Source organism: Urocitellus parryii, chromosome 11 (genome assembly GCF_045843805.1).
Source record: "Urocitellus parryii isolate mUroPar1 chromosome 11, mUroPar1.hap1, whole genome shotgun sequence".
In the NCBI taxonomy this organism is placed as follows: Eukaryota; Metazoa; Chordata; class Mammalia; order Rodentia; family Sciuridae; genus Urocitellus; species Urocitellus parryii.
The window spans coordinates 120,369,145-120,380,983 of NC_135541.1; the positions used below are offsets into that span (position 1 = coordinate 120,369,145).

At 58.5% G+C, this 11,839-nt stretch overlaps 1 protein-coding gene across 1 annotated transcript; it reads left to right on the plus strand.

The window, feature by feature from the left end:
* The first annotated feature begins 2,546 nt into the window (after nt 1-2,546).
* On the plus strand, nt 2,547-11,589 carry Nes (nestin). Its single transcript, XM_026404998.2, has 4 exons — nt 2,547-3,441; nt 4,373-4,497; nt 6,680-6,753; nt 6,978-11,589. Exons 1-4 carry the CDS (start codon nt 2,659-2,661, stop codon nt 11,207-11,209), a joined length of 5,214 nt encoding a protein of 1,737 aa, XP_026260783.2. The 5' UTR covers nt 2,547-2,658; the 3' UTR covers nt 11,210-11,589.
* The last annotated feature ends 250 nt before the right edge of the window (nt 11,590-11,839 follow it).

Sequence of the window (11,839 nt, forward strand, 5' to 3'; positions counted from 1 at the left end):
AAGATCCTCCTGCCCCAGCCTCCCAAGTCTCTGGGATTACAGGCGTGTGCCACCACCACGCTCAGCAAAAGTCCAGACACAGGGGCTGGGGTTGTGGCTCAGTGGCAGAGCACTTGCCTCGCAGGCGTGAGGCACTGGGTTCGAGCCTCAGCGCCACATAAAAATAAATAAAATAAAGATGTCCCTAGCCCCTGATCTCCACCCTGTTCCCTCACTTCTACCCATGTCTTGTGAAAAGATAGTGACTAGCTGGGTGAGGGGGCGCACACCTGTCATCCCAGCAGCTCCAGAGGGGGCGCACACCTGTCATCCCAGCAGCTCCAGAGGCTGAGGCAGGAGGATCTTGAGTACAAAGCCAGCCTCAGCAACTGAGTGAGGCCCTGAGCAATTTAATGAGACCATGTCTCTAAATAATATTAAAAATGGGGTGGGGATGGGGCTGGGGCTCAGTGGTAGAGCGCTCACCTAGCATGCATAAGGCACTGGGTTTGATCTTCAGCACCACGTAAAAATAAAAAATGAAAAATAAAGATACTGTGACCACCTAAAACTAAAAAATAAATATTAAAAAAAGGCTGGGGATGTGGCTCAGTGGTTGAGTACCCCTGGGTTCAATCCCTGGTATCAAAAAAAAAAAAAAAGACTTAAGCTGACCTTATTCCTTTGCCACACATGTCCAGCCCCGTCCACCCAGCTGGGGAGTGGAGAGGAAGGGAGAAGAGATAAAGGAGGGCAATGTCAGGGATGAGAACCCAGCGATTTCCTGTCCGGCCCTGGCCCCAGCCCTGCATTAGGAGGCAAAAGGTGGGTTCAGAGAAAGAAACAAAAAAGAAAGGAACTTTGCTTTGCGGTACTGGAGTGGAACCCAGGAGTGTCCTACCTCTGAGCTACATCCCCAGCCCTTTTTAATTTTTATTTTGAGGCAAGGTCTCACTGGGCTTCAACTTACAATCCTCCTGCCCCAGACTCCTAGGTTGCTGCGAACGGCTTTCATCTTCATCAAAGCTCTTTGTACCTACCCTTTGGGTAGGTACAAAGAGCTCCCCAGATCTGGTCTCATTTGATTCCCAGAACAAACTTGTGGGGGTAAAGCGGTTCTAATCTCTTTTACAAAGAGGTAACCAGGCTCACTTAGAGAAGTTGTATGACCTGTCCAGAGCTATTCAGCTAGAAAGTGCAAAAGTCACAGCCACTGCTCTTTGCATGTGACACAGAACCAAACTCCCCTCCTCACATGGACCTGCTGCGTGTTTCCAGGGCTGCTGCAGAGTTCTGCCATCTCTTTGGTGCTGACACATAGTAGAAGCTCAATGAAAACTGGTAGAACTAAACAGCATCGACACGAGTAGAAATTCCTCCTCCAAAGATCCGCCTGTGTCCCATGATCCCTGAGCTTCCTCCTCCAGCGCTCTTCATACCCCAGGCTTGGAGCAGCCTGTAATCCCAGCAACGCGGGAGGCTGAGGCAGGAGAATCACAAGTTTGAGGTCAGCTTGGGTAACTTAGCAAGATCCTGTCTCCCAAAACAAAAAGGGCTGGGAATGTAGCTCAGTGGTAGGGAGCCCCCGGGTTCAATGGCCACTAAAGCAAAATAAACACCCCAAATCCTTTGAGTCCCTCACCACCCAACTCAGAGACTGCCCGCCCCCTCCAGAAGGCCTTCCCGGCAATTCTTAGAGAGTTCTCTGCTTCCTGAACTGTAGGATCTTCAAAAGGATGCTCCAAAGACCAAGTCAGATAATGGAACCCAAATGTTAGAACAGGGTTCGGAGCATCCCCAAGGCCCCATCAGCCCGGGCTGCTCACCCAGAGGAAAAACAGGCGGTTTCTCCCCCGGCTTCTCTTCTGGATCCGACTTTTTACACCACCAGGGGGCGCCCTCGGTCCCCCAGTTCCTGACACTCGCCAGGCGCCGTCCCCTGAGAGCTGGAGAACTCCCTAACGGTGTCGAAGATGTCAGCGGTCGTCCACGAGAGCTGCAGGAAGGATGGCAGCGAAACGGGTCGGTGGTCTTGAGCCTAGGACGTCCCTTCCCTTGGTCTCGTTAGGCCGAGGCCAGGGTCCTGGTGGGCGCACCCCACGGGCGCGCTCCTCGGGTACCCAGCGTTGATCCTGTTTTCCCGACGGTGCTCTCCAGCGGTGGCGGTCCTGCCTCCTGCAGAAGGTGCCATGTACAAAACACACACGGCCACCTCCGTCTCTTCCGCAGCCGGTGGTCATGGGACACTGAGTCTTGGGGGCCTAAGTGATGGGTGTGCTGGGTGGCAGACGGCGCCCCTGCCGCAGCCTCAGTTCTGTGCGTCGTGTGCCATGAAGGGGGTTCTGACCTTTGCTCACAGCCTCCTCCCGAAGAAAGCCACCGGGTGGGGTTCCCCAGGGCCTGGCTCCACTCCCCAGCCCCCGGGGACACCCAGGAGCAGGGGCGATCTTGGGCTGAGCCCTAAAGGGTTAAGCCCGGGTCCCGCCCCTTTCCCGCCCGGCTGGCGGGAGTATGAATAGCCTCGCTCCCTCTCCCGGACTCCCAGTCGCTCGCGCTGCTCCCGCCCCGCCCCGCCCCGCCTTGTCATTGTCCCCTCAAGTCTCTTTCTTCCCAAAAGCTCCGAGAGCCGCTCCCTTCTCCCCGGTGCCCCACGTCCTAAGAGTGGTTCCGACGAGCAGGATGGAGGGCTGCCTGGGGGAGGAATCTTTCCAGCTGTGGGAGCTCAACCGACGCCTGGAGGCCTACCTGGCCCGGGTCAAGGCGCTGGAGGAGCAGAACGAGCTGCTCAGCGCGGAGCTCGGGGGTCTCCGGGCACAGTCCGGGGACACATCTTGGCGGGCCCGAGCCGACGACGAGCTGGCGGCCCTGCGGGCCCTCGTGGACCAGCGCTGGCGGGAGAAGCACGCGGCCGAGGTGGAGCGCGACAACCTGGCCGAAGAGCTGGAGGGCGTGGCGGGCCGATGCCAGCAGCTGCGGCTGGCGCGGGAGCGGGCCTCCGAGGAGGCAGCCCGCAGCCGGCGAGCGATCGAGGCCGAGCAGTGCGCCCGGGGCTGGCTGAGCGCACAGGCGGCGGAGCTGGAGCGCGAGCTGGACGCCCTGCGCGCCGCGCACGACGAGGAACGCGCCAGTCTGAACGCTCAGGCTGCCTGTGTCCCCCGGGTCCCCGCTCGACCCCGCGGTCCCCCAGCGCCGGCCCCGGAGGTGGAGGAGCTGGCCCGGCGGCTGGGCGACGCGTGGCGCGGGGCAGTGCGCGGCTACCAAGAGCGCGTGGCGCACATGGAGACGTCCCTGGGCCAGGCCCGCGAGCGGCTGGGCAGAGCCGTGCAGGGCGCTCGGGAGGGTCGCCTGGAGCTGCAGCAGCTCCAGACCGAGCGCAGCGGCCTCCAGGAGCGCAGGGAGGCGCTGGAACAGAGGCTGGAGGGCCGCTGGCAGGAGCGGCTGCGGGCCACTGAAAAGTTCCAGGTGAGGTTGTGACCTGGTCCCTTCTGGGGAAGGCAACAGGCAGGGGTGGCCTTCGATGCAGGCAGGAGACACCACTCAGAAAACCCGCATCGGGTGCCAGGGGCCCTCGACCTTCACAGCCCGTCTGGGGTGGGTGGGAAGGATGGGGATGTAGAGGCCTCCAGAGCGCATGCCTCTGAAAGGCAGGCAGGCAGGCCCAGGACGCCCTGCAGCCCTCCCTCGGCTGCTGTCACTCAGAAGATGCTGGGCGCTTTATACGCCAGCTCCAGGTCTCTAGCCTGGCCTCTCAGAGCCTCTACCTGGCAGGAGGAGCCAGGGCCCCAGACCCTCTCCCATGTCATGGCTTCTCAGCTCCTTGGAGCACATTCCAGAGGCCTGGGACAGCTGCTTCCTCAGGAACAGCACAGATGGGACCAACAGCTGAGAAAACAGCCTCTTGTCTGGGCCAGACCGAGGTCTGACCACGGCCACCTCCCCACTCCTCCTCTGAAAGATTCCAGAACGTGTAGGAAGTGGAGGGGCGGGGCCTGGGGTGAGGAGCTAGACGTGATGGGACCGGGCTGTTGGGCTCCCGGGCTGCAGGCTGCAGGCTCCAGGCTCTTGATTAATCGTTTTTCCTTCTGCTTCCACTTTCCCCCCTTTCCTCCTCTGTAACCCATCTCCTCTCCCCCCTCACCTCCCCCTTCCTGTGGGAGCTGAATTCTCAACAACATGTGCTCCCAGTTAATCAGCATCCTCCCGAGGAGCCAGGCATGGGAGAAGCTGGGAGGGGCCATGTGCTTATTTGGGGGGCCCAGTGGAGATTCCCTGGCAGGAGGGGTGGGGGAAAGGGGGAGGCTCTGCGCTAGGAGGAATCAGGGAGTAGGAAATCTGGGTAGTTAGCAGGGGGACCCCGCCGCCCCACTGACTGCCCCCCCCCCTTGCTCTGCAGCTGGCTGTGGAGGCCCTGGAGCAGGAGAAGCAGGGTCTCCAGAGCCAGATCGCCCAGGTCCTGGAGGGTCGACAGCAGCTGGCACACCTCAAGATGTCCCTCAGCCTGGAGGTGGCCACATACAGGTAAGGATTGTCCCCGCGCAGGCACACAAACATACACACTCATCCAGGGCGGTCACTCTGTGGCTGGAAGGGCCCAGGGGTAGGTGGTGGCTGCTCTGCTCTTACTGGGTTTTGTGACCCTGAACTGGTCATCTCCACACCAGGACATCTCCCATCTGAGCCCCCTGCGCTCCCTTGGGCTCAGGACCAGAGAAGTTTCCTGAGCCCAAGAAGTCCTGGAAGGAGGGGTGAAGGGCCAAGTGGGACCGCCTCAGCAGAGGGGCTGGACACTTGTGGGCCATCTGCATCCTGGCCCTTCCCCCAAGGGGCTGAAACCCATCATCTGAGTGTGTGTGTGTGTGTGTGTGTGTGTGTGAGAGTGTGTGTGAGTGTGTGTATGTGTGTGTGTGTGTGGTCGCACCAGGGGGAAATGTCCTCAGGCAGCCTCAGAGAGGAGACCTTGCAGCCCATCAAAGTGGTGCGTGCCTGTAATCCCAGGGAGCCTGAGGCAGGAGGATCGCAAGTTCAAAGCCAGCCTCAGCAACTAAGTGAGGCCCTAAGCAACTCAGTGGGACCCTGTCACTAATAAAACACAAAACAGGGCTGGGGATGTGGCTCAGTGGTTAAGCACCCCTGGGTTCAATTCTTGGTACCAAAAGAAAAAAGAAAGGAGTCCTTGCCTGTGTGGGTTGTCATAGTGACTTGTCACTTGACCAGGATCATAGCCTTGATTATAGGTAAGAGCTGAACTGGGTGACATCTGTCTGAGGAACCTTTTAGCCTGAAGATCTGGGGTCCGACTCCTCTGTAGCCCAAGGGCACCGCCCCTCTGTTGCCTGGAGAGGCTGAGCAAGGCTACTCCGCCTGGGGCAGAGCCCACATCTCTTCTGCAAGCTCTCTGCTGCCTGAGGATCCAGTGACATCCACAGGGTGGGAGTTCAGGGCTGGATGAGCTTTTAGGATAGAGCCCAAGAGTCCACTGGCAGAAAGGGCAAGGGGCTCTGAGACAGGCCCAGGAAGGGAAGGGAGCCAGGCCCCAGAATAAGAAGGGTGGGGAAGAGAGTGACCCCACGTCCACAGAGCATAGAGAGCCCATGCTGCCTCGGGAAGGATAGAGGTGACACTCCAGTGGATCTGACAGCCACCGGATCATGGAGAAGAGGAGAAAGTGAATGTTCAGAATAACTTGTTTGAGCCAGCACGTGGCGCGCGCCTGTAATCTCAGTGGCTCTGGAGGCTGAGGCTGGAGGATCAGGAGTTCAAAGCCAGCCTCAGCAACTTAGCAAGGCCCTAAGCAACTCAGTGAGACCCTGTCTCTAAACAAACAACAACAACAAAAAAATATATATATATATATATAAAGGGCTAGGGATGTGGCTTGGTGGTTTAGTGCCCCTGGGTTCAATCCCTGGAACAAAAAGGTAATAATAATAATTTATATGATTGATTGGTCCTCCCTTCCCCAGTCAGCCCGATGCGGCACTGAGGCAGAGGCATGGGCAAAATGACCTCCATTCCCTGAAGGGGCTTGGGATCCAGAGCCCTGAGAGAGCCCAAGATAAGGGCCTTGACCCCATACCACTGAGGGGAAGGGTCTGGGCTCCCCTGAGGAATGCAACCGCTGGTTTTTGAGGCCTGAAAAGTATTTGCAGAGAAGGAGCTGAATTCATTTGCTTTTGTCTGTCGCCAGCTCTGGGGGACCCCCAGGGGAGGAGGAGAGAGCCCATCCCCTGGGAACAGACTGAGAATTCCCACTTCCCCTGAGAAGCCCCCCTTCTCAGACCCTCCAGATGGCCGCGGGGACAAAGGCAGGAATTAGCATGAGAATTGGCCCCCCAACCGGGGATGAGGTCATGGGCTGGGATGGGAGGGGGAGCCCGAGGGAGGGGGAGGGAGGGGGAGACGGTGAAGCCACCAGTGATGTGCTGGTGGCCCTGCGTCTGACTGTGTGGGAATCCACTTGTGCATCTTTGAGGTCCCCAGAGTGCCCCAAATATGTGTGTGACTCTGTGTGACCAAGTGTGTGATGTCTGTGACTGTGGCTTCACCCTGTGGGTGGCTTTTGTGTGACAGTGGTTAAAGGAAGGGGGAGCCTGCAGTGGCGGGAGCCCTCAGCTCAAAGCTCAGCCCTGAGCCTCTGGAAGGCCAGCCGCAGGCCTCCTGAGGACCCAAGGCTGACCCAGCTTCTCCTCCCTCTCCCCAGGACCCTCCTGGAGGCTGAGAACTCCCGGCTACAGACCCCTGGTGGCAGTTCCAAAGCTTCCCTCAGCTTCCCGGGTAAGAGAAGGGGCCGGGTTCCCCCTGAACCCCTAGCTTCGTGGCTTTTCTTGCCCAGGCAGATTTTTCTAAGTCTTAACTCCTTGGCCCCCAAAGCGCTGCGCTGGACATACTCTCAGCCTAGCCTGTCGTCCCTTGCACTCCTGCCGGAAGTGATGGCTGCCTGGTGGCTCCCCGGAGGACCAGTACATACTGACACTGTTCTTCCTCCTCTACCTTTCCAGACCCCAAGCCAGAGCTGCATTTCCCCGGGACCCCAGAGGGCCGGCGTCTGGGACCTCTGCTTCCTGTTCTTAGCCCAACTGCCCTCCCATCTCCCTTGCCTAATGCCCTTGAGACACCTGTACCAGCCTTTCTAAAGAGCCACGAGTTCCTGCAGGCCCGTACCCCCGCCTTGGCCAGCACCCCCATCCCACCCACACCTCAGGCTTCCTGTCCTGCTACAAATGTAGCGGCCAGAGCCCAAGATGCTCCTGTCTCCTTGGTCCAGCCGCAGGGTGAGAGCCAACAGGCTCCAGAGCTTGTGTGGGCTGAAGCCAAGGGGGCTGTCCCTGCCAGCATCCTCCCAGGACCACAGGAGCCAGGGGGCAAGCAGCCAGAGGCCAGTACAAGCCAGTCACCTGAGAATCAGTCCTCTTTGGCCCCACCCCTTGGCCTTGATCATCCCAGTTTAGAGGCTAAAGATGGAGAACCCAGTGGATCTATAGCATCCAGCAGATTCCAGGAAGAAAGTGAAGAGCAAGTATGGGGGTTAGTAGAGAAAGAAGCAGCCATAGAGGTCCACGTAGAGAGAAACGTGCAGCAGAAAACATGGCCAGAAGAAGGAGACTTGGACATGAAAGAAATTCAGGATCGGGATCCTTTGGAAAAAGAAACCCTGCAGACTGGGGGAATTGAGATTCCAGAGCCACAAATGTCCTTGGAAAACCAGAGTCATGAGTCACTAGAGAAGGAAGATCAAGAATCTCTGAGGTCTTTAGAGGAAGAGAACTTAGAAACACGAAAAGATCTGGAAAACAAAAATCCAGAGCTACTGAAATCTTTAGAAGAAAAAGACATGCAGTTGGAGAGACCTCTAGAAAAGGAGGCTCCTGAACTACCCAGACTTATAGGAAAAGAGGACTCACAGACATTGCAATCCTTAGAAAAGGAGAACCAAGAACTAATGATGTCTCTTGAAGGTAATCTAGAGACAGTTTTATTTGCAGGAAAAGAATATCAAGAATCAGTGAAGTCTCCAGAAGAGGAAAAATTAGAATCATTGGGAGCTTTCAAAGAGGAGAACCAACAGCCTCTGGGATCTGAAGAACCAGAGGACCAGGGATCATGGGGATCTCTACCAAAAGAGAATCAGGAGTTCCTGGGGGCTCTTGAAAATGAGAACCAGGAGACATTTAGACCTTCAGGAAAAGAGAATCAGGAACCACCAAAGGCTCTAGAGGAAGAGGATCAGAAGATTGTGATGCCTCTAGAAAAAGAGAACCAGGAGCCACTGAGGTATCTAGAAGAAGAAGATCAGAAGACTGTGAGGCCTCTAGAAAAAGAGAACCAGGAGCCATTGAGGTATCTAGAAGAAGAAGATGGGAAGACTGTGAGGCCTCTAGAAAAAGAGAACCAGGAGCCACTGAGGTATCTAGAAGAAGAAGAAGATCAGAAGACTGTGAGGCCTCTAGAAAAAGAGATTCAGGAGCCACTGTGGTCTCTAGAGGAAGAGGACCAGAAGGTTGTGATACCTCTTGAAAAAGAAACTCAACAGCCCCAAAGTTCTCTAGAAAAGGACCAGGGGAGTATAATGCCTCCAGAAAAAGAGGATCAGGAGTGTTCCTCTCAGGAAGAGGACCAAGAGACATTGAGACACTTAGAGAAAGAGACTCAACAGCCATCAGCAGCTCTAGGGGAAGAAGAACAGATGACATGGAGATCTCTAGAAAAGGTGGATCCAGAGTCACTGAAGTCTCTTGGAAAAGACCAAGAGATAGTTAGGTCTCTTGAAAAAGAGAACCAAGAGTTATCCAAGTCACCAAAAGAAGAAAGTGGAGAGGCAGTGGGGTCCTTGGAAACAAAAAATCTAGAACCATTCGAGTCTGCAGAAGAAGAGAACCTGGAAATATTGAAATGTCAAGAAACTCAGGAGCCACTCTGGTCTCTAGAAGAAATGAATAAGGAGACAATGAAAGCTGTAGAAATGGAAATTCAAGAACCACTGGCGTCTGTGGAAGAGAACCAAGAGACACCGAGACCCCTAGAAAAGGAGACTCAAGAACCACTAAGATCTCTGGGTGAGTGGGACCTAGAGAATCCGGGATTTCCAAAAGAGGCAGAGAAGGAAAGTCCAAGGGATCTGGAAGAGGAAGAGAGGCTGGAGAAGGGAGAGACTCAAGAGTCACTGAAGTCCCTGGGAGAGGAGGGGCAGGAGCTGCCTTGGTCCACAAATCAGCAGAGGTGGGAGGACAGGGCTGTGGGGGACCAAGCACTGAGCCAGGAAGCCCACCCTGGGAGGCTTGGAGTGGGAAGTGAGGACGAGGCAGAGCCGGACCTGAGGGAGCAGGATGGGGAGGAGGAGGTGGCGCAGCCAGGAGCGCCAGAGCCCAATGTCACGGGAGACACAGAGAGCACAGGGAGCCCTGGGCCCGGGGAGCAGAGTGTCCCAGCGGAGGGAGCCCGTGGGAAGGGAGACTCCGAGGGCCTCCAGGACGCTGCGGGGCCACCGGAGCAGGTGGGAGCCCCAGGCCTGGGAGCTTCCCCAGGAAAGCCAGGGGGGACAGAGCCCCCGAGGGCAGAGGAGGGTGAGGCCTCAGAGGGTGACCTGGAGGTCGCCTGGGGATCAGAGATGGCCAGAGGCGAGGCTGCTGTAGGAGCCAAGCTGGCACCTGAGCAGGAGGTGATAGGATTGGAGGACCCAGGGCACCAGGCTGGACAGGAGGTGACGTGGCCACCCCTGGGGGAAGAAGGCTCGGGGGCAGAGAGAGCTCCACTCTTTGGAAAGGACCTAGAGGAGGCAGATGTCCTGGGGGCAGCTCTCTCCAAACTGCCCGGGACAAGCAGAGACCCTCCGGAGCCTCCCAAGGACTCAGAGGGGTCAGAATCGGAGGTGCCCTGGGGAGCAGAGGAGGGGTCCCCTGTGGAGACCTCAGGAAGTGGGACCTTTCAGCCCCAGGTTCAGGGCTCAGAGGAAAGCGGGGATGTTCCACCAGTGCTGGGGCCCCCCAGCCCCAGGCCCCCTGAACCCTGGCGGCCCACCCCAGTCCTGGGAGATGCCCCTGGGCCTCAGCCCCAGGATAAGGGGAACCTGGGGGCTGACTGGGGGCTGGAAGCGGGGGCTGAAGCCCTGAGAAAGGTGGAGGGTGAGCAGGAGGAGTTAGGTCCTGGAGACGTCTCTGAAGACCCCCAGGAGGAGGGGGAGGAAAGCCGAGAAGAGAGCGAGGCAGATGAGTTAGGGGAGACCCTTCCGGACTCCACTCCCCTGGGCCTCTACTTCCAATCCCCTGCCTCCCCCAGATGGGACATGGCAGGAGAACAGAGGCCCTCCCCACTAGGGGAAGCCAGGAAGGAGGGCTGGGATCCCACTGCCCTGGTCTCCAAGGGCCCCGGGGCCCAACCCTCAGAGGAGGAGGTGGAGGCGGAGGAAGAGGAGGAGGAGGAGGAGGCCGAGGAGGAGGAGGAGGAAGGGCAGGGCCAGGACTCCGACCTGTCAGAGGAGTTTGAGGATCTGGTGACTGAAGCGTCCCTTCTTCCTGGAGACCCCCGGGAGCTGGCAGAACCTCTGGGCCAGGTGCCCCAGATGCTGAAGCCGGAGGTCTGGGACGGGGATGGGGAGTCCGATGGGTTTGCAGATGAGGAGGAGGGTGGGGAGGAGGGAGAGGAGGAAGAGGAGGAGGAAGAGGAGGGGAGGGGGCCGGGGGCTCCTCGGTGGGGGCCAGGGGCCTCTGTTAGCAGCCTCCAGACTCTGAGTAGCTCTCAGAGAGGGGACCTCTTGGAGCCTGAGACCGTGGGTGTCAGTGTCCCCTGGGACGATGGCTCGAAGGCCTCTGTGACTGCCCCGGAGACTGAGTCCCAGGACAGTGCTGAGCCCTCGGGCTCTGAGGAGGAGTCTGACTCCGCTCCTTTGGAGAGGGAGGACCCAGTCTCCGGGCCTTTACAGACTCCCAGAGGGGAGGAAGACCCGGGCCCCCGGGCAGGGGACGCCCTCAGTGTCAACGGTGGAGACCACAGCTTGGAGGAGGAGCCAGAGGACGGGGATGGAAGGGTGATGAATGGGCTGCAGCAGTCCCAGGGCACAGGGCAGGGGACGCCTGAGGCCCCTGATGGGGACAGAGAGATCCCCTTACAGGAAGAGGAGGGGGTTGCCCTGAAGACCCCTCGGGCAGGGGCTCCTGTCCACCTGGGCCCTGGCCAGTTCCTGAAGTTCGCCCCCAGGGAAGGAGAGGGGGATTCCTGGTCCTCCGGGGAGGACTAGAAGTGTGGCACTCAGGACTTGGTGGTGGGCGATTGGCCCCAAGTCCCCTCCCGGCTGAGGTCACCTTCATGGACAATCCTAGGTCTGTGGTTTCTGAGGGACGAGATGCCCGGCTGGCTCAGGTGAAATGGGTGTGTCAGAGGAGCCTGTCCCCAAAACAAAGCCTTGGGGAGTAAACACTTCAGATTCTGCCATCTCCCAAGGGAGGGGACAGTGGTGGCCTCCACCAGGGCTCCCCAGCCCTGCGCCACCCGCTGCAGCAGCCTCGTCCTCCTGGGAGGCCTGCCCTGTGGCTCATGGACGTGAAGAGTGTGCCCGTGTCCTGACCCCTCATCCGGGCCGTACTGTCACCCTGCCCGGCTCACCCCTGCTTGAATAAAACCATGCCTCCACCTACAGCGTCTGTGCTCCTCCTTCCCACACTCAGGGGGTCCTCAGGGCGGGCAGAAGAGCAGAAATAGGGGGGAGATTTGGGGAAGGAAGCAGGAGAGGCCAGCGTGAGGGAGGGGCTGCCTCCCGGGAGGCCTGGGGGGGGGGGACACTAGGTGACCAGACCCACGGACTGGGGCAGCGGGCAGCAGCCCTGCAGAGGGCCAGCCTGGGTGACCTCAGTGTCTGCAGACGCCGGCC

What these genes read in the sequence shown, in the direction of transcription:
- Nes (XM_026404998.2), top strand. Translation starts at nt 2,659, where the DNA reads ATGGAGGGCTGCCTGGGGGAGGAATCTTTCCAGCTGTGGGAGCTCAAC. An exon ending in GGGCCACTGAAAAGTTCCAG is followed by an intron (nt 3,442 to 4,372) that starts GTGAGGTTGTGA and finishes CTTGCTCTGCAG; the next exon opens with CTGGCTGTGGAGGCCCTGGA. An exon ending in AGCTTCCCTCAGCTTCCCGG is followed by an intron (nt 6,754 to 6,977) that starts GTAAGAGAAGGG and finishes CTACCTTTCCAG; the next exon opens with ACCCCAAGCCAGAGCTGCAT.